At 43.5% G+C, this 26,964-nt stretch overlaps 1 protein-coding gene across 2 annotated transcripts in view; it reads left to right on the forward strand.

The window, feature by feature from the left end:
- Positions 1–9,474, forward strand: part of LOC134944659 (intelectin-1-like) — a 46,292-nt gene extending 36,818 nt beyond the window's left edge. For both annotated transcript variants that reach the window (XM_063933420.1, XM_063933419.1), the window contains 5 exons: positions 4,465–4,712; positions 4,833–4,991; positions 6,331–6,451; positions 6,528–6,631; positions 7,745–9,474. In XM_063933420.1, coding sequence (XP_063789490.1) covers positions 4,465–4,712; positions 4,833–4,991; positions 6,331–6,451; positions 6,528–6,631; positions 7,745–7,897 — 785 coding nt within the window. In that variant the 3' untranslated portion in view covers positions 7,898–9,474. The remainder of the gene's footprint in view (positions 1–4,464; positions 4,713–4,832; positions 4,992–6,330; positions 6,452–6,527; positions 6,632–7,744) is intronic.
- The last annotated feature ends 17,490 nt before the right edge of the window (positions 9,475–26,964 follow it).

Consider the following 26,964-nt stretch of genomic DNA (forward strand, 5'->3'; position numbering starts at 1 on the left):
CAGAGGCTGGCATAAACACTAGAGATGAGCGGGTTCGGTTTCTCTGAATCCGAACCCGCCCGAACTTCATGGTTTTTTTCACGGGTCCGAGCAGACTCGGATCCTCCCGCCTTGCTCGGTTAACCCGAGCGCGCCCAAACGTCATCATGACGCTGTCGGATTCTCGCGAGACTCGGATTCTATATAAGGAGCCGCGCGTCGCCGCCATTTTCACACGTGCATTGAGATTGATAGTGAGAGGACGTGGCTGGCGTCCTCTCCATTTAGATTATAAGAGAGAGAGATTTACTGGAGCTTAGGACTAGGAGGAGTACTGTAGAAGTGTAGAGAGTGCAGAGAGTTTACTAGTGAGTGACCACCAGACAGTGCAGTTTATTTAATATATCCGTTCTCTGCCTGAAAAAAGCGATACACACAGTGACTCAGTCACATACCATATCTGTGTGCACTGCTCAGGCTCAGCCCAGTGTGCTGCATCATCTATATATATTATATATCTGTCTGACTGCTCAGCTCACACAGCTTATAATTGTGGGGGAGACTGGGGAGCACTGCAGTGCCAGTTATAGGTTATAGCAGGAGCCAGGAGTACATAATATTATATAGTGAGTGACCACCAGACAGTGCAGTTTATTTAATATATCCGTTCTCTGCCTGAAAAAAGCGATACACACAGTGACTCAGTCACATACCATATCTGTGTGCACTGCTCAGGCTCAGCCCAGTGTGCTGCATCATCTATATATATTATATATCTGTCTGACTGCTCAGCTCACACAGCTTATAATTGTGGGGGAGACTGGTGAGCACTGCAGTGCCAGTTATAGGTTATAGCAGGAGCCAGGAGTACATAATATTATATTAAAATTAAACAGTGCACACTTTTGCTGCAGGAGTGCCACTGCCAGTGTGACTGACCAGTGACCTGACCACACTGACCACCAGTATAGTTAGTAGTATACTTATATTGTGATTGCCTGAAAAAGTTAAACACTCGTCGTGTGACTTCACTTGTGTGTTGTTGTTTTTTTTATTCTATAAAAATAAAACTCATTCTGCTGACAGACAGTGTCCAGCAGGTCCGTCATTATATAATATATAATATATACCTGTCCGGCTGCAGTAGTGATATATATATATTTTTTATATCATTTATCATCCAGTCGCAGCAGACACAGTACGGTAGTTCACGGCTGTGGCTACCTCTGTGTCTGCACTCGGCAGGCAGTCCGTCCATAATTGTATACCACCTAACCGTGGTTTTTTTTTCTTCTTTATACATACATACTACTACGACATCTCTTTATCAACCAGTCTATATTAGCAGCAGACACAGTACAGTACGGTAGTTCACGGCTGTGGCTACCTCTGTGTCTGCACTCGGCAGGCAGTCCGTCCATAATTGTATACCACCTAACCTTTTTCTTTGCATCATGTGCTGATTGGGGAGGGTTTTTTGGAAGGGACATCCTGCGTGACACTGCAGTGCCACTCCTAAATGGGCCCGGTGTTTGTGTCGGCCACTAGGGTCGCTAATCTTACTCACACAGTCAGCTACCTCATTGCGCCTCTTTTTTTCTTTGCGTCATGTGCTGTTTGGGGAGGGTTTTTTGGAAGGGACATCCTGCGTGACACTGCAGTGCCACTCCTAGATGGGCCCGGTGTTTGTGTCGGCCACTAGGGTCGCTAATCTTACTCACACAGCTACCTCATTGCGCCTCTTTTTTTCTTTGCGTCATGTGCTGTTTGGGGAGGGTTTTTTGGAAGGGACATCCTGCGTGACACTGCAGTGCCACTCCTAGATGGGCCCGGTGTTTGTGTCGGCCACTAGGGTCGCTAATCTTACTCACACAGCTACCTCATTGCGCCTCTTTTTTTCTTTGCGTCATGTGCTGTTTGGGGAGGGTTTTTTGGAAGGGCCATCCTGCGTGACACTGCAGTGCCACTCCTAGATGGGCCCGGTGTTTGTGTCGGCCACTAGGGTCGCTAATCTTACTCACACAGCTACCTCATTGCGCCTCTTTTTTTCTTTGCGTCATGTGCTGTTTGGGGAGGGTTTTTTGGAAGGGCCATCCTGCGTGACACTGCAGTGCCACTCCTAGATGGGCCCGGTGTTTGTGTCGGCCACTAGGGTCGCTAATCTTACTCACACAGCTACCTCATTGCGCCTCTTTTTTTCTTTGCGTCATGTGCTGTTTGGGGAGGGTTTTTTGGAAGGGACATCCTGCGTGACACTGCAGTGCCACTCCTAGATGGGCCCGGTGTTTGTGTCGGCCACTAGGGTCGCTTATCTTACTCACACAGCGACCTCGGTGCAAATTTTAGGACTAAAAATAATATTGTGAGGTGTGAGGTATTCAGAATAGACTGAAAATTAGTGTAAATTATGGTTTTTGAGGTTAATAATACTTTGGGATCAAAATGACCCCCAAATTCTATGATTTAAGCTGTTTTTTAGTGTTTTTTGAAAAAAACACCCGAATCCAAAACACACCCGAATCCGACAAAAAAAATTCGGTGAGGTTTTGCCAAAACGCGTTCGAACCCAAAACACGGCCGCGGAACCGAACCCAAAACCAAAACACAAAACCCGAAAAATTTCAGGCGCTCATCTCTAATAAACACATGGCTGGGTGCAGGGGCTGACACACAGGGCTGAGTTCAGGAGAAGGGGCTGGCACACATACAGGGCTGGGCAGCGGCGGAACTAGTGAGTGGTGGGCCCAGGTGCAACAAAGGGCAGCACTAACAATTTGAAATGATCTCTGATCCCGATGCCCTCCTTGGTATCCCTGGCGGGGAGTCCAATATAAACAGCACAACGGCAGAACTCAAATAAAGAAAGAAAACTAGAACACAGCTAATGTCAAGTTTCTTAATGATTCATCATTAGGATATAAAAATTGAAAACAAACACTGACCACTATCACCACGTGTTCCGCCACCGGCACCCAAGCCAGCTGCGATGACGCCCACTAATGCCGTCACCATCACCAGCCAGTAGCCGTGGCTACAATACAACAAATAATAGATATATAAAACATACAATAATCCAGCAAATAAACAAAAATACAATATTGCAAAAGGATACATAATGACACCCAAAGAATCCATAATGAGAATACATAGTAACATCTATAATAATAATAATAATAATAATAATAATATGTAATGTATTATAGATGTTTCTATCTTAAAGCTGAATGTTTTTAATGTATTATCGATATACTGTAGATATTACTATGTATTCTTATTATGGATTCTTTGGATGTCATTATACATCATTTTGCAAGGTCAGTGTTTTGCAATTTTTATATCCTGACGACGAGACATTAAAGCAGAGGTTCTCAAACTCGGTCCTCGGGGGCACACACAGTGCATGTTTTGCAGGTAACCCAGCAGGTGTACAGGTGTATTAATTACTCACTGACACATTTTAAAAGGTCCACAGGTGGAGCTAATTATTTCACTTGCGATTCTGTGAGGAGACCTGCAAAACATGCACTGTGTGTGCCCCCGAGGACCGAGTTTGAGAACCTCTGCATTAAAGCATCGAAACGTCGATGACACTAGCTGTGTTGGGTTCGGTAGAATATCCCGGCGCACAGGATGCCGGCACTCAGAATACCAACGCCGGCATCCAGATGATGATCCCGACAGGGGTAGGTTATGTACTCTAACCCTAACCTTAAAGTAATCACACATGACGTTTCCTGTGTTGCTTGAGGCTGAGCAGAGGTTGTGCTGTCAGTGCTGCTGATGGCCACTAGGTGGCTCTGCCGGTTATCGGCAGCAAAAAAAAAAATCACACTGGGGAAAAAGAAAAAAAAAAGACACTCAGCCGGAGGCCAGCCCCGCAGTAGTGTCGGCCTCCCGGGGATCTCCCCGGTGGGTCTTATGGCCAGTCCGGCCCTGGATTCATGGTAGAAGATAACATAGTACAAACATCCAAAAACCTTAACGTTAAAACATCCTGACTAATATTGTGCAGGCCCCCCTTGTTCAACAAAAACAGCCCTGACCCATTGAACGATGGACTCCACAAGACCTCTTAAGGTGTCCTATCATATCTGGCATCAAGATGTTAGCAGCAGATACTTTAATTCCTGTAAATTGCTAGGTGGTCCCTTTATGGTTTGGACTTGTTTTTCCAGCACGTCCCACAGATGCTTGATTGGATTGAGATCTGGGTAATTTGGAAGCCAGGTCAACACCTTGTCATGTAATGAGATAATCAATGTTATTCACTTTACCTGTCATTAGTTTTAATGTTTTGGCTGATGGATGTATTGTATACAGTAGCTACCAATGTAGACATCAACGTTTTATCAAGCATGCACTGAGGAGAAGTCCTAATATGCATAGGAAAGTTCAAAATTTTGTTACGCTTTGGAATAAATGCTTATAAATGTATAACACTCACTTTATTTGAAGTAGAATGAGTGTTAATGGCTTTTACTACAGATGGAATCTATACACTAACCAGCGAAGATGGTGTGTCTTATCAAACCTTCTGTGACATGACCACCAATGGAGGAGGTTGGACTTTGGTAGCCAGTGTCCATGAAAACAATATGTTTGGGAAATGCACTATTGGAGATCGCTGGTCTAGCCAACAGGGGAACAATATAAATAACCCTGAAGGAGATGGTAACTGGGCAAACTATGCCACATTTGGTTTGCCAGATGGAGCCACTAGTGATGACTACAAGGTAAGAATCACTGATGCCATACCACTCAAGATTTCTGTTATTTATTAAGATTGTATTTAATTTGTATTATGAAGGTGAGACTTCTCTGATATATACATATGTCTACTCCTATGTGGTCAGAATCCTGGCTATTATGATATATCTGCTAATGACGTGGGGATATGGCATGTGCCAAACAAGACACCAATATCCAAATGGAGGGATTCCTCCCTTCTACGATATCACACAGATAATGGCTTCCTGTCTGCTGAGGGTGGAAACCTTTTCAAACTGTACAAGGTAAAATGTGTTGTGAATGATTTGTGTGCATTGGTTGTTTTTTTGCATAGTTATATAGGCACACATCAGAGGATGACTCAAGCTATGAACAGCCCAGTTACTTAACCATTGGTGTTGGTTTATGGAAGAATAACAGGTACAGCCATACTCACTGTTGTATACACACTGATGATGGCAGAGCTTGGGTGTAGTGGGGTTATATACAGCCACCAGCCGGTAAGTGTATGCTGCTTGCAGGTAGTGGTGGAGGGTTGCTGGAACAGCTTTATGCAGGTAATTAGTGGGGTCTCTCTGGAGTTAGTTGGAAGACTTGTGTCTCCACCGTGTCACTCTTCACACAGTCCCACTGTACTTACATGGTACCTCTGTACTCACATGGTACAGCAGCACATCAGATCGAAGGTCAGACCTCCCTTGGTCCTAGTGCCCAGCATGTAAGAACAGTGGGGATGCACGAGTGTCCTGCTTTCTAACAAAATGTAATACTGTATATTTTTTATTATCCATGAAGATAACACTGTGTACATAGTGATTATTGCAGATATCTGTATCCATTAAATTCAGCTTAGAGAAACCCACAGTACAGCCATGGGAATCTTAGACACTATTAATTCTGTCTCTGGTGCAGGGACAAGACAATATACAGAGGCATTACAGGAATATTATACCGACTAGTAATTTTAAACCCGTCATTCACTGAGTTGCTAGCTAGAGTGGCGGCTTTATAGTCTCACCCCCTCTGTGTTTCTACAGAAACATCCCTCAATGTTCTCGACAGCCAAAAGCTACCTCCTGTTTATCTCCAACCCTATGCCACCTCCTAAGTCTATCCAGCGTCATGCCACCCAATGCATCTCTACATCCTCATTCCATCCCCTGGTGTCTCTTCAGCCTCATGACATACCCTGTGTTTCTTTAATCTCTGTTCTCCATTCTGTCTCTTTCTGCCACTCTGTCACTGTGTCCCATTCTGCCACACACACACACGCACACACACGCACACACACACACACACACACACACACACACACCCCACACTTTCATCTGTACCCCCCCCCCCCCATTCCCTTTGCATGGGGAGAGAATTTGTGGGTGGGACCATGGGGATGGCTATCCCCCTCTATTTCATCTCGGGTCCCTCACTTTCCCCTCATCTTTGCCCCTCCCCCATTGATGTGGAGGGATCGTGTTTTTTGGGGAGGGCAAGTGTGGGGGGCTTTCATGAAGGAGTGATCACTGGGGGCTGAGAAAGAAGTGAGGCTGTGTTTGTAGCAGCTTTATACATACTGTCATACGTAGATATACATTTCATGAGTATAAAGCCATTATCCTCTTTCAGAAATACCCAGTTATATACAATGCTGGCAGCTGCCCAACAAACAATGGACCTGCAGTACCTGTTGTGTATGATTTTGGAAATGCGGAGAAGACAGCAAATTATTACTCGCCTAATGGAAGAAGTAAGTTTTATCCACCTGGAATACAAGAGGAACATCTTATAGAAAAATAATTGTACTAACATTTTATATTCCACAGGTCAGTTTGTTGCTGGATTTGTTCAGTTCCGCGTCTTTAACAATGAAAAGGCTGCACTGGCTCTGTGTGCGGGAATAAGAGTGACCGCCTGTGATACAGAACAGGTACTGAAGTTTATTACAAATGAAAAGGAAAGAATTATTGGTATAAATTATTGGTCTTCTGATTGTGTCTTCATTATCTCCACTGAGAATAATTTTGAGCCATAGGTCAGGACTACTGCTGTACTTAATGCTTTTAAGTCTCAGTAGAGGTAAACAGAGTAACAATTAAAATTATTTGTTTTGAGGAGGTTTGTTTTCCTCATTCACATGTTTTTCTTTCATCTGTAGCATATTTAGCAATTATTCGATTTCAGACCCGATAATTAAATTGTTATCATGGCAATGTACTGTAATAAAATACACCCGCAGGGACTGTAGCTCTGATAGGGTCTGACGCTGCAGTGTGTGAAGTGAAGTGATCACTAATATGATCAGGATGGCCAAGAGGAGGGGGAGGGGGGGGGGGGGCAGGCTTGTTTAGATGGATAAGCAAGAGTGCAGGTCCGCCACTCCCCCCTAACATCGGGCCACAGCGAAGATCCCCGGTGGGCCGACGTGCCTACGGGGGGAAGGGGGGGGGGGGGGCTGTTTTTTTCAATGACATGGTCCCATTTATAGTTGTAATGTATAGCTGTAAAACAATTGGCATACAGAATATAAAAATGACTTTGCCACTTAGCCTGTGATTGAGGATGATCTAGTGTATTTGCTGTCTGCCAGTTTGGCTGACATATAGGATTGAGTAAATGGTAATTGGCATACGGTTGGTGTAATAAGCTAAAAAATAAATTTTTCTAAAGAATTATATAGTTTCCCTAATTTTAAATATGTATCGTATATGTTCCCCTAATGTTTAATCTTATTTTCTTTTAACTTTCCCCTTTATGTTGGACATGGCAAGTCTTGGTAGGGAGGGTGTTGCTGCCATGGCCCTTGGCTAGACCTTACACCTCTGCTGCCCATGTAAGGCCACCTGTACAAATTTTTCCACGGCCAATCTTCATTCCTAATCTGCCCCTGCTAGTTGCCACTAGAATCTGCCATCGATGCATAAACATCCCTGAAGAGATTGAAAATGTATTAGGGATTAATGAAAAGTCGAATGACACTGACTGAGAATGTATTTTTCCCCTGGAGATTTGTTTAAACTTATTTATATTTTGGGGTTTTCAGCACTGCATCGGAGGCGGGGGCTATATTCCGCAAGAAAACCCCAAACAGTGTGGAGACTTTGCTGCCTTTGACTGGGATGGTTATGGGACACACAAAGAATGGAGCAGCAGCAAAGAGATTACAGAATCTGCTGTGCTGATGTTTTACCGATAACCTGACACCTGATTACCGCCGGCAGCAATGGGCTGACTGTACATTCACTGGAATCAGTTCAAAAATGGTTTTCACTTTACTGCTTCAGAAGTGTAGGGGTCATTTAGAGTTAGATGTACATCAATTTCTGATTTGCGAATATATGTATTTCTTACAGTGCATGTGCCCCAAGATACATCAATATTCATTAATAAGGATTTTAGTTATATAGTGCTTTTCTCCAAAAAGACTCAAAGCTCTTACAGAAATCATGGGCCATCATTAAGACTATGCGAAACGCGCATCAAGCATTTCAGAAGCTGACTCTTTTCTAACTACCTAACCCAGGGGTAGCCAACCCAGGTCTTAGAAAGCTACCAACATTTCATGTTTTCCAGACCACCTAGCTGGTGCACAGGTGCAGTCATTACTCACTGACACATTTTAAAAGATCCACAGGTGGAGCTAATTACTTCACTTGTGATTCAGTGAGGAGGCCGTATATCGGTCAGCATAGCGAAATATATAGGTAAAATTGAATACAGAATCCAAAAGAAATTGTGCTCAAAGATAGAAAAGTGATAAGAATTAAAAATATCCACTCCGAAGATTGCAAGAACTGCCAATATCGGGTATATGTAGAATGTACTCAAATATCAGATTAATCTATTGTGTGTACCGATTTGTGTGCCCACAGCTGACAGCTTGCTGGATAATTTCAGCTTCCAGTATCCTATACAGCGTAAGTATTCACCCTACACTTCTCATACATGTCAAATACTCTCAACATCCACCGTATGTGTGTACCGAAAAATAAATGGACAAAATTGTCAGTACTAGTTTTTGTGCCCACGGTTACCTGCTGAGTTGTTACAGCTTTCAATGTCCTATGCAACGTAAGTATTCACTATGCATTCTTCCTACGTATAAGATGCTATGAACATTGATTGACTTCAATTTAAATAAATTGCTGCTGCTGCTGTTAAATAACAATGTGATGCCCAATTAAGTCTATATACCAGTGAAGATAAGTGATAGCTGTTTTAAGCATGTGTCGTTGTATTCCATAAATGGGTATAGAGACAGCTTATTCCAAGTATGTATCACTGCGTTTCATAATAGAATAATTGGTACTGTATTAAAGGCAGTTGCTGCCTGTGCCCAACAGTCCCATAGAGATATACAAATAAATTGAGTCGACATAACCTTTAAGTGTCCCGTGTTAGTAACATAGGCACTCGCTGTTGAGATCTAACCGTTGGTAGAAAAATATAGTATAAAGTAAGCAAGTAGGGGTTAACACATACATTCTTTCATATAGACATAGTAGTCACTGATCCGTGGTTTGCCCCTAGGTTGCTGATAATACTTGAGCAAAAGTTTAATATGCCTGATATTTAAAATATGATACAATCACATGCTTCACTAAATGCAGGCAATAAGAATAAATGAATTAACATAATACTAAAAGATCTGTTATAAAGCATTTAACCACTACTTACAACATTTGAGAAGAATTATCTTTATTCATTGACACAATAATCCACAACAAGGTATAATATGTAAATCAGGGTTCCGGTATGAAAGATAGATAGTGTCTAGTTAGACAGTCAATAGATAGACACCATATGTTAGACAGACATTAGGTCGACAGGGTCAAAAGGTCGACATGAAAAGGGTCGACATGAAAAAGGTAGACACCATGTTTTTTGCATTTTTGTGGTTTGTGTGGATAGTTTTGTCATCTAGGACCCCCAATTGTAGAAAGGCATACCCTCACGGGGCTCACTGCGCTCGCCACGCTTCAGGCTCGGTGGCTCGCTGCACTCGCCACAAGGTTTATAACCAACTCTATGCCGACATGGATAGAGAAGGTATGAAATAGTCCAAAAACATGTTACATAAAAAAAAAACATTTGTCTATCTTTTTTATGTCGACCTTTTGACCATGTCGACCTTTTGACCTGTCGACCTTTTGTACTGTCTACCCTTTTCATGTGGACCTTTTGACCCTGTCAACCTAATGTCTGTCTAACAGATGGTGTCTATCTATTGACTGTCTAACTAGACACTGTCTATCTATCAAACGGATACCGTCAATTAGTCGGTAGATTTTGCCTCTGCTGTTGAGCCATCTATGCGGCGCAACATTATCGCTTCAGCTTCTGAAATATTTTTTTAGCCACTTCTTTAATCCTCTACACTTTGCTATTGTTTTTAATATTTAGCTATCAATTGAGTTGCCTACTGTACCATATTATTGACCATGTTATTGAATACAATAAAGGTTATGGTTTAACTTGATTTTCTGTATGTTTATCAATATGTCCACTATAAAACTATGGGGCAGATATATTAACCTGGAGAAGGAATAAGGTAGTGATAAAACAGTGATAAGTGCAAGGTGATAAACGCACCAGCCAATCAACTCCAATATGCAAATTGACAGTTAGGAGCTGACTGGCTGGTGCGTTTATCACCTTGCACTTATCACTGGTTTATCACTTCCTTATACCTACTCTAGGTTAATACATCTGCCACTGTGTCTATTTGCCTTCTTTTTGGGAGGAAAACAGGGAAAATTACTAATAGTGCATTATCTTCTAATTTTATACAAATGGTATATGACAGTGGTTCTCAAACTTTCTTGAATTGCAGCACTCTAAAATATCAGCATTGTTTTCACGGCAACCTTAGGGTAAAAGTTTTTTTGATCAATTTGGAAAAAAATATAAAATTAAGTACATTGTGCCAATCCCGGGCCATTTTTTCAATCCCAGGTATCGGGATTGAAAAATGGTCAATCCCAGGATTCCCAGGATCCCTGGGATTAGCATTTCCCTGTGTGGCCGCCCCCCTCAACCCGTCCCGCCCCGCACACATAACTCACCATACACCGGAGAGGGCGGGTGGGACACTTCATCTGCTCTCTCCCGGCAGCTCCTGGCTGTTCCCAGCGGTGTGTGACCTCTCATGCTGCGCTGGGGAGCCAGGAGGCGGAAGCCGGGCAGCGTCTGAGCGTACTGAGGACGCTAGCGCTGATCCCTCAATCCCCAGGATTGGAGCTTCCAATCCAGGGATTGAATCCCGGACGTTTTTGTCCCTAAATGCCAGGATCGCGGCGATCCCGATCCCTGGATTGGCCTCCCTAATTGTGGTTATCTGTCACCCTTAAGGTCCGTTATGTGGTGGTGCACAGTTGTGCTTCTGATAGTCCACATGTTTTATGATGGGCAGCCGCTAGCACTGGTTTTGCCTATCACTTTGACCATAAATATTTTGATTTGGACCTGGAACACCAACTCGAGGCACCCCTGCAAGATCCTCGCAGCACCTCAGGGTGCCTAGGCATGCAGTTTGGGAACCACTGGTATATGGTATGGCAAGCATGCTGAATATATACCACAATCTTGTTAATTTATCTCTATTACGCTTTGGATTTCAAACAATAATTTAAACATTTTATAATTTCAAAAATTGCATCTTGTGTCATGCGTGTGACAACACCAAAAATAAATAGCCATCCACAGATTAAGGTCCTGAAAATTGGGACAATGCCAGGTATCTAACCCAGTACCCACCAGGCTTGTTGCCTGCAGACACATGTTATAGCCTACCCAAGCTCTCGGCTAGGCTCCTGAAGTAGATGGGCCATAGCCACACCCTTTGTGAATACTGGAGCTCTCAGGTATACCAACCCCCTTCCCAATACCAAGATGGCCAAGCCAACTTGGTGGTGTATTATGCATACCTGTCCTACCCTGGACCCCCAGTCAGGCCTGGATACTATGTACCGGCTCACCTTCCCTCTTGGTGATCAGCCAAGCCCCCCTATTCAGAGGCCTGAACTCACCCTGGGACAGGCATACAAGTCCTTACAATTAGTAACAGCCAGGGGTTTTGTTGTCTATGCAAAATCCTCAAGTTACTTACTCTACATAAATTAAATTATGACCACAATAGTAATGCTACATAATACAATTACTAGAGCTGCCGCCACATCATGCAGTTTAAGGGACAGAGCAGAACTGCTGAACATGCCCAGTGGTAGCAGCTACTTCTACCAAGTTTGCTGTGTGTGTGGATCCTCAATCAATGCACTGGACCAAAGAGAATAAGAGACAGGAATAAGAGACAGGAGCCTTACCATTAGGTGGAAGAATTAGAAAGTGCAGTACTGGTTCTGTTATGTTTGCGTATTTATCTATTATGGGATGTTCAAGCTTTTTCTGACCACTTATTTATATTATTTTTAAATATTTTTGATACAGCCTATATTGTAGACCATCTATAATGTATAATGTAAATATTAATACTCTATTCCATACAGTTTCCAGTATATAAAAAGACCAATGTTTAGGGTTGTTATTATATTGTTATAACGCTCCCCCAGACTCCGGCACTGAGGGGGACATATACTAAGCAGTGATAAAAGTGGAGACGTGAGCCAGTGGAGAAGTTGCCCATGGCAACCAATCAGCATTGACGTAACATTTATAATTTGAATACTGTAAACATATACTGGCTCACTTCTCCACTTTTATCACTGCTTAGTACATGACCCCCTTAGTACATTGTTCCGCAGAGTGGGAAATTGTGGATTGCATTTGGAAATCCCCCTCTATAAATCCTGCATTTGCCACTGATCTAGGTTAATAAAATGTAAATATAAAACAAAGTAAGCACACATACAGTAGGTGCAATCGGTGTGTTATTATATTTAAACTATTTGGTGCAAAATGTATTTTATGTTTCAGGTACACTCAGAATCATAAATATAATTTAATGCCATTTATCACTGCATTTATTACTGCATGAGTATGAGATTACCACAATTTATTAATGTGTCAAAACTAGAGATGTGCGGCGGGCACATTTCGTGTTTTGTGTTTTGGTTTTGGATCTGGAACACGCTTGTGTTTTGGATCTGGATTGGTTTTGTCAAAACCACCCTTTTGGGTTTTGGTTTTGGATCTAAATGGTATTTGATAAAAACAGTTAAAATCACAGAATTTGGGGGTGATTCTACAGTATTATTAACCTCGATAACATTCATTTACACTCACTTCCAGTCTATTCTGAGCACCTCACACCTTACAATACTGTTTTTAGGCCAAAAGGTTGCACAGAGGTCACTGGATGACTAAGCTAAGCGACACAAGTGGGTGGCACAAACACCTGGCCCCTCTAGGAGTAGCACTGCAGTGGCAGACAGGATGGCAGTTTTTAAAACTAGGCCCCAAAGAGAATATATTGCAAAGAAAAAAGAGAGGTGCACCGAGGTCGCTGGATGACTAAGCTAAGTGACACAAGTGGGCGGCACAAACACCTGGCCCATCTAGGAGTGGCACTGCAGTGGCAGACAGGATGGCAGTTTTAAATACTAGGCCCCAAAGATAATATATTGCAAAGAAAAAAAAGAGGTGCACCGAGGTTGCTGGATGACTAAGCTAAGTGACACAAGTGGGCGGCACAAACACCTGGCCCATCTAGGAGTGGCACTGCAGTGGCAGACAGGATGGCAGTTTTAAAAACTAGGCCCCAAAGAGCACATACTGCAAAGAAAAAAAGAGGTGCAAAATGGAATTGTCCTTGGGCCCTTATGTTGTATAAACAGGACATGCACTTTAACAATCCAATAATTTCAGCAACAGGGTCTGCCACATGACTGTGGCTGAAATGATTGGGTTGTTTGGGCCCCCACAAAAAAAAGAAGCAATTAATCCTCCCACCAAAAAAGAAGCAATTCATGTCTGCTTGCACAAACTGGCTCTATAGAGGCAAGATGTCATCCTTATCCTCATCCTCCGATTCCTCACCCCTTTCAGTGTGTACATCCTCCTCCTCCTCACAGAGTATTAGTTCGTCCCCACTGGAATCCACCATCATAGGTCCCTGTGTATTTTCTGGAGGCAATTGCTTGTAAAGGTCTTCCTGGAGGAATTTATAATTCATTTTGATGAATATTATCTTCTCCACATTTTGTGGAAGTAACCTCCTACGCCGATCGCTGACAAGGTTACCGGCTGCACTAAACACTCTTTCGGAGTACACACTGGAGGGGGGCATCTTAGGTAAAATAAAGCCAGTTTGTGCAAGGGCCTCCAAATTGCCTCTTTATCCTGCCAGTATACATACGGACTGTCTGACATGCCTACTTGGATGCTTTCAATGATATAATAGTCCACTATTCTTTCAATAGTAACAGCATCAATGTAGTGACAGTAGACATTCAGTAATTGTTGGCAGGTCCTTCAGTCCGGACCAGATGTCAACATTTGCTCCTGACTGCCCTGCATCACCACCAGCAGGTGGGCTAGGAAATGTTATCCTTTTCCTCCCAGCCCCAGTTGCCGGAGAAAATGAAGGAGGAGCTGTTGACAGGTCATGTTCCGCTTGAGTTGACAATTTTCTCACCAGCAGGTCTTTGCACCTCTGCAGACTTGTGTCTGCTGGAACGAGAGATACAATGTAGGCTTTAAACCTAGGATCGAGCACGGTGGCCAAAATGTAGTGCTCTGATTTCAACAGATTGACCACCCTTGAATCCTGGCAAAGCAAATGAAGAGCTCCATCCACAAGTCCCACATACTTAGCGGAATCGCTCTGTCCTAGCTCCTCCTTCAATTTCTCCAGCTGCTTCTGCAAAAGCCCGATGAGGGGAATTACTTAACTCAAGCTGGCAGTGTCTGAACTGACTTCAGGTGTGGCAAGTTCGAAGGGTTGGAGAACCTTGCACAACACAGAAATCATTCTTCACTGCGCTTGAGTCAGGTGCATTCCCCCTCCTTTACCTATATCGTAGGTGGCTGTATAGGCTTGAATGGCCTTTTGCTGCTCCTCCATCCCCTGAAACATATAGAGGGTTGAATTTCACCTCGTTACCACCTCTTGCTTCAGGTGATGGCAGGGCAGGTTCAGTAGTGTTTGCTGGCACGAAGTGGCTGAATGTCGAAAGTGGCCCGCTATTTTCTGTAATACCGACAGCATCTCCTGCATGCCCCTGTCATTTAAAAATAAAAATCTGCACCACCAAATTAATTGTATGTGCAAAACATGTGACATGCTGGAATTTGCCCAGATGTAACGCACGCACAATATTGGTGGCGTTGTCCGATATCACAAATCCCCAGGAGAGTCTAAGAAGGGTAAGCCATTGTGCGATGATGTCCCTCAGTTTCTGTAAGAGGTTGTCAGCGGTGCGCCTCTTATGGAAACTGGTGATACACAGCATAGTTTGCCTAGGAACGAGTTGGTGTTTGTTAGATGCTGCTACTGGTGCCGCTGCTGTTGTTGCTGCCCGTCCATTATAAATACCGAAGTAAAAATCACAGTTTTTACAGAAACAATAAGCAATAACAGAATGGAGTGGAATTTTTCTGTGTCCAGGGTGCACATAAAACACTTAATATGCAAAATACATCCCTTATTGCTGAAGAGAAAGGGTATCCTTCATGTGGAAACTTGGGAAATTCTCTGATTGGTTTTTCCTCCTCTCGAAGTATCATGTGGTTATCCCAATATTCATAAAAAACAAAAAGGAAGGAACAAATGTGTAGAACAGTTTCACATCAATCAGGATAATTTCCACAACCCTAGAAGAAAAAGGGCGTACCCCACTCACACAGAGACAAGTGAGTGGAAACCCATAAAGGTATCTTTGACAAATAGATGTCCTTGTAATACTGGAATAGAGATATCAGAAGCGTACCCAGAACTCACGCTAAAAATATGATGATAAATCACATAAATGTATCTTTATAGCCAGTCGGATGCGTACCCCAACTTACACAAGATGTAGATAAAACATGCACATAAAGGTATCTTTTTTTCTAAAATCAATGATGTGCGTACCACAACTCACTGGTTATATGGATAGTTAACTCCTATCAAGGTATCTTTGTCCGATGTCACATGATTTATGGCAGAGAATATTTTCAAGTAAAGATACACGGGAGAAAGTTCCTCTTTATATGTTTAAAAAGGGGATTTATTCACAAAAGTCCAAAAAGTACATCAAAATGCTTTCAGTAAAATTAAATGTTAAAACAAAAAACAACAACAAAAAAAACATTCAGCAAGATTCCAATGGTTAAAAGTCCGACTTAGGTCATCCAAGGCTACTCACAGTACCGTTGTTCAACGCATTTCGGTCTTTAACAGGACCTTTATCAAGAACTGACTGTACTGTGAGGAGTCTCCATATTTATAATAGGAACATCCAATCAGTAAGTAGCAGGAAATTAGCAGTAGGCGTACCACTCAAGGATCCTCCTGAGGAATTACAGTTAGGAGAAGACTCGTCAGTCATGCCAGTGACATGGCCTGCAGGACTACTGATGTTCCTGACTGAGGAGGAAATTGACGTTGATGGAGTTGGTGGTGTGTGGCTTGCAGGAGCTTGGGTACAACAGGAAGAAGGGATTTAGGTGTCAGTAGACTGCTTACGCTCTTACCCAAAGTTTCTAAATTTGACAATGACTTCTGATGAATGCGCTGCAGGTGACGTACAAGGGAGGATGTTCCTAGGTGATTAACATCCTTACCCCTACTTATTACTGATTTACAAAGTAAACACATGGCTTGACACCTGTTGTCTGGATTTGTGGAGAAATAATTCCACACTGGCTTTTTTGGTATTTTGCCCAAGCATAACAATGGACTTTCTCATCCCACAGACAACAACTGTCTCCTCTGGTGCCTTATTCAAACAAACCACATCACCATCAGAATCCCCATCGTCAACTTCCTCCTCCGCGCCAGCAACACCTATATCCTCCTCATCCTGGTGTACAGCTACAGTGACATCATCAATCTCAATATCAGCAACTGGACTGGCGGTGCTCTTTCCAGCACTTGCAGGGGGCGTACAAATGGTGGTAGTAGCCTCCTCTTTCCATACAGTCTTGGGAAGGTCAGGCCTAGACATTGCAACCGCGGACACACTTGAACTCTCCTTGGGAATTTGTGATATCTCTGAACGCACAGTTGTATTTTCCTGTGCTTTAACAAGCTTAATTTATTAAATTTTTCGAGAGGGAGGAGGGCTTCCATCCTCATGAGAGGCTGAGCCACCAGTCATGAACATAGGCCACTTCGTGTCGTGAATGGCATATTGCACATTTTACGTTTCTCATCACATAATTTCTTTTTTTTCTGATTATTAATTTTTGCTTCTTGGATTTTACATGCTCTCTATGACAATGGGCATCGGCCTCAGCAGACGACGTTGATGGAATTGCATCGTCAATGTCATGACTGGTGGCAGCAGCGGCTTCAGCACTAGTGCTAGGAACTGGAAGTGGTTCCTGATCTTCCACTATTTTTTCCTCCATATTGTTGTTTTTCATTTCACAGGCCAGCCCCCCTTTATTATTACAGCACACAGAAAAGTGCCCCTTTATTTTCACAGCACCCCTGTATACTTACAGCATACCGGGCCAGTGTAATGTTATTTGAACAGCAACACCCCTATATTTTACAGCATACAGCAGTGTGCCTTTAATTTTTAACAACTGCGCCTTTGAATTTTTACAACATACTGGGCCAGCAGCACCCCTATATTTTACAGCATACAGCAGTGTGCTTTTAATTTTTAACAACTGCACCCCTGAATTATTACAACATATAGAGCCAGTGTAATGTTATTTGAACAGCAGCACCCCATATTTTAAAGCATACAGAAGCACATGTGCTTTTAATTTTTAAAAACTGCACCCTTGAATTTTTACAACATACAGGGCCAGCAGCACCCCTATATTTTCCAGCATACAGTGCCCCTGCAACACAGTGACAGCTAGGACAGCAACACCCATGTACAGCTGGAGCACATGAAACACCAGTGACAGCCAGGACAGCACCCCTAACACAGCACAGGTACACCACAGTGACTGCAGCAGCACCTGTACAGACAGTAGCGGCTCTTGCCATGGGCAAGTGGGCTTTTTGCCCGGGGCGCCGCTGTCATGGCAAGAGCTGCTACTGACCCCCACTCCCCGGCTGCAGCAGGCGCCATGGGCTGTTTGGCTGCCCACTGCAGCTGGCTCCAGTGACAGACACTAGAGGTCATAATTGACCTCTAGTGTCTGTGCGGCGCTGCTATGGGAGTGACGTCATGACGTCTCTCCCATAGAGAGTAGCCGGTGGCCAGAGACGGAGGGCAGCGCAGCAGCATTTGGGAATCAGGAGCAGGGCTGATAAGTATTGTGTTGTTATTTGTTTTTTTTTTTGTGTGTTTGTAAGCGGCGCTACTGGGGCACAGCTACAGGGGTCACAACTGCTGGGGGCACTACTACTGGGGGCACAGCTACTGGGGGCACAGCTACAGGGGTCACAACTGCTGGATGCACTACTACTGGGGGCACTACTACTGGGGGCACAGCTACTGGGGTCACAACTACTGTGGGCACTTCTACAGGGGGCACAGCTACTAGGGGCAAATCTACTGTGGGCACAGCTGCTGGGGGCAAATCTACTGGGGGCAAATCTACTGTGGGCACAGCTGCCGGGGGCACAGCTACAGGGGTCACAGCTACAGGGGGCACAACTACTGGGGGCACAGCTACTGGGATCACAACTATAGGGGACACAGCTACTGGGGGCACAACTACTGGGGGCACAGCTACAAGGGGCACTGCTACAGGGGGGCACAGCTCCTGGGGGTAAATCAAATGGGGGCAGAGCTACTGGGGTCAAATCTACTGGGGGTAAAGCTACAGGGGGCACAGCTGCCAGGGGCACAGCTACAGGGGTCACAACTACTGGGGGCACAGCTACTGGGATCACAACTACAGGGGACACAGCTACTGGGGGCACAACTACTGGGGGCACAGCTACAAGGGGCACTGCTACAGGGGGGCACAGCTACTGGGGGTAAATCTACTGGGGGTACAGCTACAGGGGGCACAGCTACAGGGGTCAGAACTACTGGGGGGAACAGCTACTGGGGTCACAACTACTGGGGGCACTGCTACAGGGGGCAAATCTACTGGGGGCACTGCTACAGGGGGCACAGATACTGGGGCAAATCTACTGTGGGCACAGCTGCTGGGGGCAAATCTACTGTGGGCACAGCTACAGGGGTCACAGGTGCCAGGGGCACAGCTACAGGGGTCTTCCCTATGAAGAAGACACACCCCTATTTTTGGACGCGCGCCTTCTGCGCGCACCAACTCTGTTTTACCTGGGGGGGAACCACAGGAAACTTTCGCCCTGGGCACCACAAGGTCTAGAACCAAGCCTGCGTACAGAGCACACACTAAACCCACCCGATGCCACCACCCACAGATAGAAACAGAGATCTGTCTCCCTCACTCTCCAAGTCCAGAGTGAAAATGGCGGTGACGCGCGGCTGTTTATATGGGATCCAAAACCCGCGAGATTCCGACAGCGGGCTGATGACATTTTGCCTCGTTCTGGTTTCCGAGTCTGGCAGGAAGTCCTGAGAAGGACTCGGATTTGGGCTCGGGACGGGATGTTCTGGGGGGGTTCGGTTCTCAGGGAACCGAACCCGCTCATCTCTAGTCAAAACAGTTTTCATCCTATTTATGGTATTGTTCATGATACAAGGAAATAACGATTAATATTTGATCATAAATATGCAGTGTTTATAATAAAGTGTATCAAGATCAACACCTTATGTACAATTCCCGGCAGGATATAGAACTATGGTGTTTGCATACAAATGTCCTGACTATTGCAATTCTCCAAGGTGTTTCCTGCTCCTCTGATTAAAATTTGTATGTGGACGGCTTTTTGAGATCAATATAAAGCCGTTAGATTAGGGTAGAAGTAGAACATATTAAACCTTCACTTCTATAGATCTTCCAGCAAGAAAAGACTGGCAAGAAAGGACTGGTAAGACATTCACCACTGTACTGCACACAATAATTGTTGCAGATAGCTGCATCCAATAAGAACTAAAGTGCTGCTCTGCAGCTTGAATATAGAGGGTGATTCAGACCTGATCGCTGCTGTACGTTTTCGAACAGCAGGCGACCAGGTACTAACTACGCATGCATATGCACCACAATGCATATGCGCATCGGACAACAACAACAGGCATCGCCTGTCAGTGACAGGATGGTGCGAAAATTACGATCGCACGGGCATTTGTGGAGATGTGCCCTGTATCACAGGGCACATCAGTGTAGCGGCGGAGTGCAGAAGATCTGCGTCCCCTGCAGGGTGCGGCGGTGGCTGGCGCTGGGACGGTGTATCTGTTCCCACCGCTGGTCAAAGTACGGCGACGGGCAGTGCCGAGGGAGCGGCACTTCAAACTTGGTGCCGATTCGGCAGCCAACTGGAAGTGCCGCCTGCGGCCTTTCAAATCAGGCGCACTCCGTGAGCCAATCACGGCTTGCGGAGCGCCGGCAAATAGGAAGCGGTTGCGGCGAGTCAATCAGAGCTCACAGCGCCGTACCATGGCCCCGGCATCTAACGTCAGACGCCGCCGGGAGCAGGGAGAGGAAGACCACGCGGAAAAGCGCAGAAGAGTCAGGCGGCGCTGGAGAGAAGAGGACGTCACGGAGGGAGTTCCTAAAGCCGCAGAAGAGGCCTGAAGACCTGGGCGGCACCAGAGAAGATGACCAGCAGTGGCTGGATGCGGAGAAGCGGCAGCGCAACTGGCCAGGACGGGCCAGCGGCAGAAGACTGAGGTGCGGGCTGGAGAGGCCACCAGGGGTGGGAAGAAAATAGCTGACGAAGCTCCCCCTGGTGCCTCTCCCACTGGGTCAGGTAGGCCCTTTTAAGGTGCCCCCTGCTACCACCACCCCTCCCTAGACCACCAGAGATCGGGCATTAGGCCCATGGGGGACAGTCAGGCCACAGGCCTTTTGGCGCAGCAGGCGGGCACTAGGCCCATGGGGTAATATCAGGCATTAGGCCTGATATTACCCCTACATTAGAGGGCATTAGAGGGCATTAGGCCAAAGTTAAAGTGCGCCCACTTAGGTATATAAGGTGTTAATGCCTAATTATTTTAAAAGAATTGGGGAGTCTCCATTGTGATGATATTCAGCATATAGTATTTATTATCAAAGAAGAGGCCACGCCTACTATTTTCTGCGCAGAGAGATGTGACCCAAGACAGACTTCATCAATGATGCCCGTCCCTTCAGGGGATTTCAGGCTTACTTATATAGTACATAATTATACAATAATTCATAATTGATTAATCAATGGGGCGTGTATTCAGATAACAAGGGGATCATTGATTGGTTGATGGTCACCAACAGGAAATCTCAAATATGGTCAGCTGGGCTAGATGTAATGGCTGATCTTCTCCTGAAGATGGCAGACTGGTTCCATGAGTCTTGGATCTCCCATTCACACCAATAGGGTCTCTCAATAAGCTTCATCAGCAAAGAGGTTATTCCTGTTCATGTGTCATGGTGCTCTTTTCAGAGCCGAAGGTTCATCTGATATTTATTTATCAAACCCCATAAAATGTCATTCAGTTCTGGTTATCTAAATACAAGGGTCTTTATCTAAGCACGTATGCTCTTAGTCACAAGCTAGGACAAAGGTTGACAGAAAACTTCACTGTAAGAATGGCTGACCATTATGGGAATTAAAGTGCTAGTTACAGATATTTAACTATAAGTTTGAAAGCACAATTTCTGAGGCAATACAGATGTATATTTGATTTTTCTCCATCATTCCTGTCTTTTGTTTAGTCTCTAAACACAACATATAGTAAATCAAATATTCATCATAATTCAAATTAATTTTCAAATGAGTGTGATGTGAGATGTGAGATAGGAAAAGGAAAATCCGTTCTCTGGATGCAATCGCTGGCACGAGTCCATTGAGTATCGATGCGAAAAGTCTCAACCCTCCAGAAAACTTGGATAGATAAGAGAAATGAAAGAGGTAGCGACAGGATGTATTCTTGTCTTCTTCAACCTGGCTATAGGTTGAGGTTCCTTCTTACTAAGTGTACATATATGATGCATGAGCGTGTAAGCACCTATTAGGGTATATTTCTGATAATCTGACTATGTGTGATAACACTACTGATTCACTATGAGTGGGCTACTGCAGTGTGGGTAATGGGAGTCATTACCATAAGCTTGGTTCGTGGCTTCCTTTCAGGCCATGTGAGTATTTTCCCACACGATCGTCCAAGAATAGGCAGGCATTTGATTGTTACATAAATTATAAAAATTATAAGTATTATTATCATAACATAGTGTAGTATATGGTAAAGCCATTTTGAAATTCCGGCTCCCATCCATCCGAAGGGGTCCCAATCAGCCGATTGGGCCATATGTTCTTGTATATCCTGCAACAACTTAACCTTCTGTTCAATGGGGTTATAATTATCTGAGATGTTAAAACAACACATTCCTTTAAATTGTTCACAACCACTTTCTGCTTTAAGTAACTGGTAATCAATGGCTACTCTATTTTGCATCATACCATCTCTTACTTTTCTGAGTTCTTCATTTATCAGACCTATAGCTGAACTTGGTGCATTGATAATTGTAGCTAGTATAAAAAAGTTAAACTTACTAGGTCTATCACAAGTCTATATTACAAGCCAAAAGGCATATCAGTACGGGTATGGTTTTATAGTAGTTTAATTGTAAATAATTGTATTTTAGCTCTATAAACACGGGATATAAATACTTTTGATAAGCGTGTCTCAATTGATAGGTGATTATATTGATCAGTATCTTATTTATACATCATTTAGTACATATTCCTAGCGTTGTTCATTATATTTTCATATGCCATGGTCAGTGTGGGGAACATACTGTACTGTATGTTATTTTCCTTAAACCATTATGGACCATGATGTAGGGAAAAATGTTGTCAGTCATATGGAACCCACAAGTGAATTGTTACCTTACTTGCCACATCACCAGGAACCTGGTTCCACTCCACATCCTGTTTCCCCCCTTGTTCGATCTTGTATGAAATATATATTATCTGCCATCCAATCTATCATGGACAGGTCTATTCTTAAACTTAATACACCTTATAGGGATTTGTGATTCCTTTTATTTATCAGGTTCAGGGCTGCAGGACATTCTCATCTGTCCCACATTCTTCCATTTTACCATCCTTACCAAACAAGGCATTAAACTATTTACTGTCCTTTGAACAGTTCTTCCAAACCTAGGGTGAGATCAGCCCCCCTCGTTGGTGCTTTTAGCTTCTCCAGGTGGGTTTCTCTCAGCAACTTTCTAGGTGGAGGTAGTCCTTGACCTGGTCCTTCCCCAGTGATCTACTGTATAAGGAGACCTGAAAAGAGAATTGTGGACCATTCATAAACTCACCAGGCTTCATATCATGCCAGCTTGTCCCAGCATTGCTGTTTGCCTGTGAGGAGACTGCGCTCTGGTGTATCTTTTTCCTTTAAGGCATAGATATAATTTGTGGTGCTGTTATTTCATTCAGCATGATCTTCTTTCGGGTTTACTCTATAATCTGAGCATGTGCCAATGAAAATCTAATATGGAAACAGGTTCTTGGGAACAGGGTTAGTGGAGCAATAGACATCAACTGGTGTGTATGGAAGACTACGCCAACTCCACACTGTGTTCCCTGTGACTGTTGACAACAAACTTATTACCATGGTGGAACCCTCCTAGGCCAAAGACCTATAGGGCAGTGTGCTTGTGGATTAGACTCTTATTATCAAATATACATATTTGTCTATCAAAATGTGGCCAACCAGTGTTTCTGGCTGCCCGCTAAACACTTTATAATATACTAAAACATATTTCTTATAAGGTGGAGAGAGTTATTCTATATTGCTTGTGTAGAGCGGGGTATTCTCTCCCATTACATTACATTCATAGGAAAAGAAAACTAAACTGTTATTTGTTATCTGTACAGATCTCTACAGATACCGTTATTAATAACTTATTATCTGGTACACATCCATTTTCCCTTCCATAATGATATTTCCTTTTATAAACAAGACTGGTACAATTGTCTGAGTTGTTTTTTCATAGGTTTAACATTTCACTATTATACAATATTTATTTTCCATATGAACAGGATAATTTCTATATTTCTCATAGTGGTTCATTGTCAAGTAACATGGAATCAGTGTCTTTATTGTGTTTTGTGACTGTACAGTTTCCTTTGACACTGCAATATCATTGTCGTGTGTGGGATGACTAGGTGGTATCTCATTATCTTGCTTACTACAATAGTCTCTTTCTTTTGTCCTTCTGAAAACGGACCCTTCTTCTAGTTTTCAAACTTTCACGCAACATTCATATTGTTCCATCTATTATACTACATACTTTTCCTTTTTTCACTTTTATATCTTTTCTAATGTATAACTTACTGAAATATGCGTCATACAGCTATTGAAAGTAACAATATCTTCGTGTATACCAAATATGTTCTACTCTCCCTCCCTTTTGGGACAACCTTGTCACAAAACCAAACCTGTGTTATTTTATAATGCTTGTACCACTTTGTTGACTTCCCCATTACAATAATAAAACTCTTGTGTTGTTATATGGTTAAATAACTGTTACATCGGAATGGAGATCTTCCTTTGGAATTCAATGGTGCTTTGGTCTTTAAGCAGTGACCCCTGTACACCTGGGATTGAGACTCATAGAACACACTCAGCAGGTCTTCTTGCCTATAAGAGCCGCTTTTCTCATAAGACTCTATATGTCTACCGGTATTGGGATGCCCACCAGGACTTACGCCACTGGCGGTAGTGTGAGCTCAACCCCTAGGTGACCTGGATCAAAGCCGGCAGGAACTGAACCCTAAGAGAACTACATGGGCAGTGAGGATCAGTGGGAGGAGGGAAGGCAAACAAGTGCATTGCATAATAACTAAAACTAAAGTATTGAGGGGATGAGGGACTCTCGGGCAGAGGTTAATACTGAGGAGAGCTTAACTGAGATAACCTCCTTGCTGGGAGGAATAGTATTATATGTAGCAGCTAGTGCTTAACTAATACTAAAGAAAAAAATAAAGATACATAATACAGCAAGGTAATTTTATAGAAGGCTGGTACGGAGCAAAAGCTGGACACTAGAGCTGACACTGTTGATGGATGCTGAGAGGCGGGTGAGAATTCTAACGCCTGAGATTGGAACAGAGTGATGAGGGCTCCTGCAGCAACCAGGAACTATGACCAGCATGGGATGAGAGTAGGGAAACACATATACAGGAGATAATACCCAATGAGAGCAGCCAGGGAGACTAGGCCCTCTGATAAGGAGACTTAATGCACCCGTTCAGCTACACACAGACAAAACTCCTCATTATATTTCAGCTGAAGCTGAACGCAAAGAAACATGCAGAAATCTAAAATGATCTGGGAATGGGAAAAAACATGGTAAGCTGATACAACAGAAATAGATTATAACAATAACCCTAGGGTAACTACAGGTAAATACAATTAAGGGTTATGACCATTAAGGTTTGAAAATATAATATTTAGAGAAAAAAACAGCAATATGAGGAAAATTAGGTAGAGAAAAAATTAAATTATGTCAGTAGATACGTTACTTCTTTGTGGTATGTCCTTGGCGTTATTTAGAAGGAGATGTCTGAAATAACAGGTGACTCAATTAAGCGGGCGGTAGCCAAAAGAAAGGAACAAGTTTAAAAAATTCACCACATGTATTTGGTAATAAAAATACACCCGGGGTTGAATGTGTGGGTGGAAAAAATATATAAATATTTCATCATCGTCCAAACTATATGCGCTTAAACACTGTGAAAATAAATAGTAATGTTAATATAATTCATAAAATTCATAGTAACAAGAAACATAAATGTTTTTTTCCATAAATGCATTCACATATACCGTATATACACATGCATACACATACCTACACATACATACACATAGAAAAAATGTTGTACTGTACTGTAAACGCTGTGCCAAAAACAAAACATTTAACTTGCATATAAAGTTATGACAAATATATTTATGAAATAAGGTTTTGAAGTATATGTTTAAGGAGTTACATAGCTTCCAGTGAATGACTGAAGGGAAGATGTCTATAAGTAATATGAGCTGTTGTTCATCTAGGGGTATGTTGGGTTTTCTATATACAGGTGATGTCATTGATATAAGTTCTTTTATTCCATATTGCAACTCTGGTTCATTACCTACTGTAGAAACTGTTTGCTCTGTGGTAAGGCTATGTGATTTAGAAGTAGGAGTGTGTGTATGTTGGGTGATAGCTGTGACAGGTGTGTCTAACAGCGCTTGTGCATTGCTTTCTAGTGATTTTGAGTTTGCATAGTAGGTCACGGCCCAGCAAGTTTGCTGGTGCATTGGATGCTAGCAAAAGTATGTGTATCATTTAATGGACCTATCTGTATATTGCTATCAGCAAGTATTGGCAGGTGTTGTATTTGCCCTGAGACTCCTACCGCTGACATCTGATTGTGTGTGCCACTGTGTGGGGCATGATTGCCCACCTGGGGTCCTTGGTTATCATACTGGTGGTAGGGAGTCTGTGTGAGGCCGCTGGGTGTCCCTGCATTTCCATGTGGGTATAATCTGTGCTGTGAGGCTACTTGACTCCTGCAATATCTAGCTCTATGGCCGTACTTACCACATGTAAAGCATGCCATTAGGTCTGGTGTCTAGGGCCATGGTATACTTAACTGGACCTATGTTTCTAGGTGTGTACTTACCTCCCTGCGGTCCCTGCCATGAGTTTCTCTTTTGCTGACTATGTCTTAGCTGCCTGGGGTCCCAAATGGCTTTGTGCAGGTGATCCCTGACTGTTTTGAACTGTCTGTGGGTTTGTTATATTTGTCTGTTGCTGAATTTGTGCAGGAGGAATGTGATCTACAACAAGGACTGGAGTGGGTTTGACAAGATTTAGTTCATGAGCTCTTGCTTCCCCCCCCCCCCCCCCCTACAGTGCAAGTAAACTTATGTACATAATACTCCTGTGAAAGGTACTTGCAGGTGGCATTTGAGTTTTTCCTTGGGTCTGGGAATTCTGCTTTTATACTTAACAGCTCAGTTTTTGATAATGGGTAACTGACCTCAGCTCAAGAGGCTGGTACAGCCGGGCTTACAATACTATCGCCTTCGCCTTTCACTTCTGCCCTACCCGGTAATTTCATTGTGCGCA

Source organism: Pseudophryne corroboree, chromosome 7 (genome assembly GCF_028390025.1).
Source record: "Pseudophryne corroboree isolate aPseCor3 chromosome 7, aPseCor3.hap2, whole genome shotgun sequence".
Lineage (NCBI taxonomy): Eukaryota > Metazoa > Chordata > Amphibia > Anura > Myobatrachidae > Pseudophryne > Pseudophryne corroboree.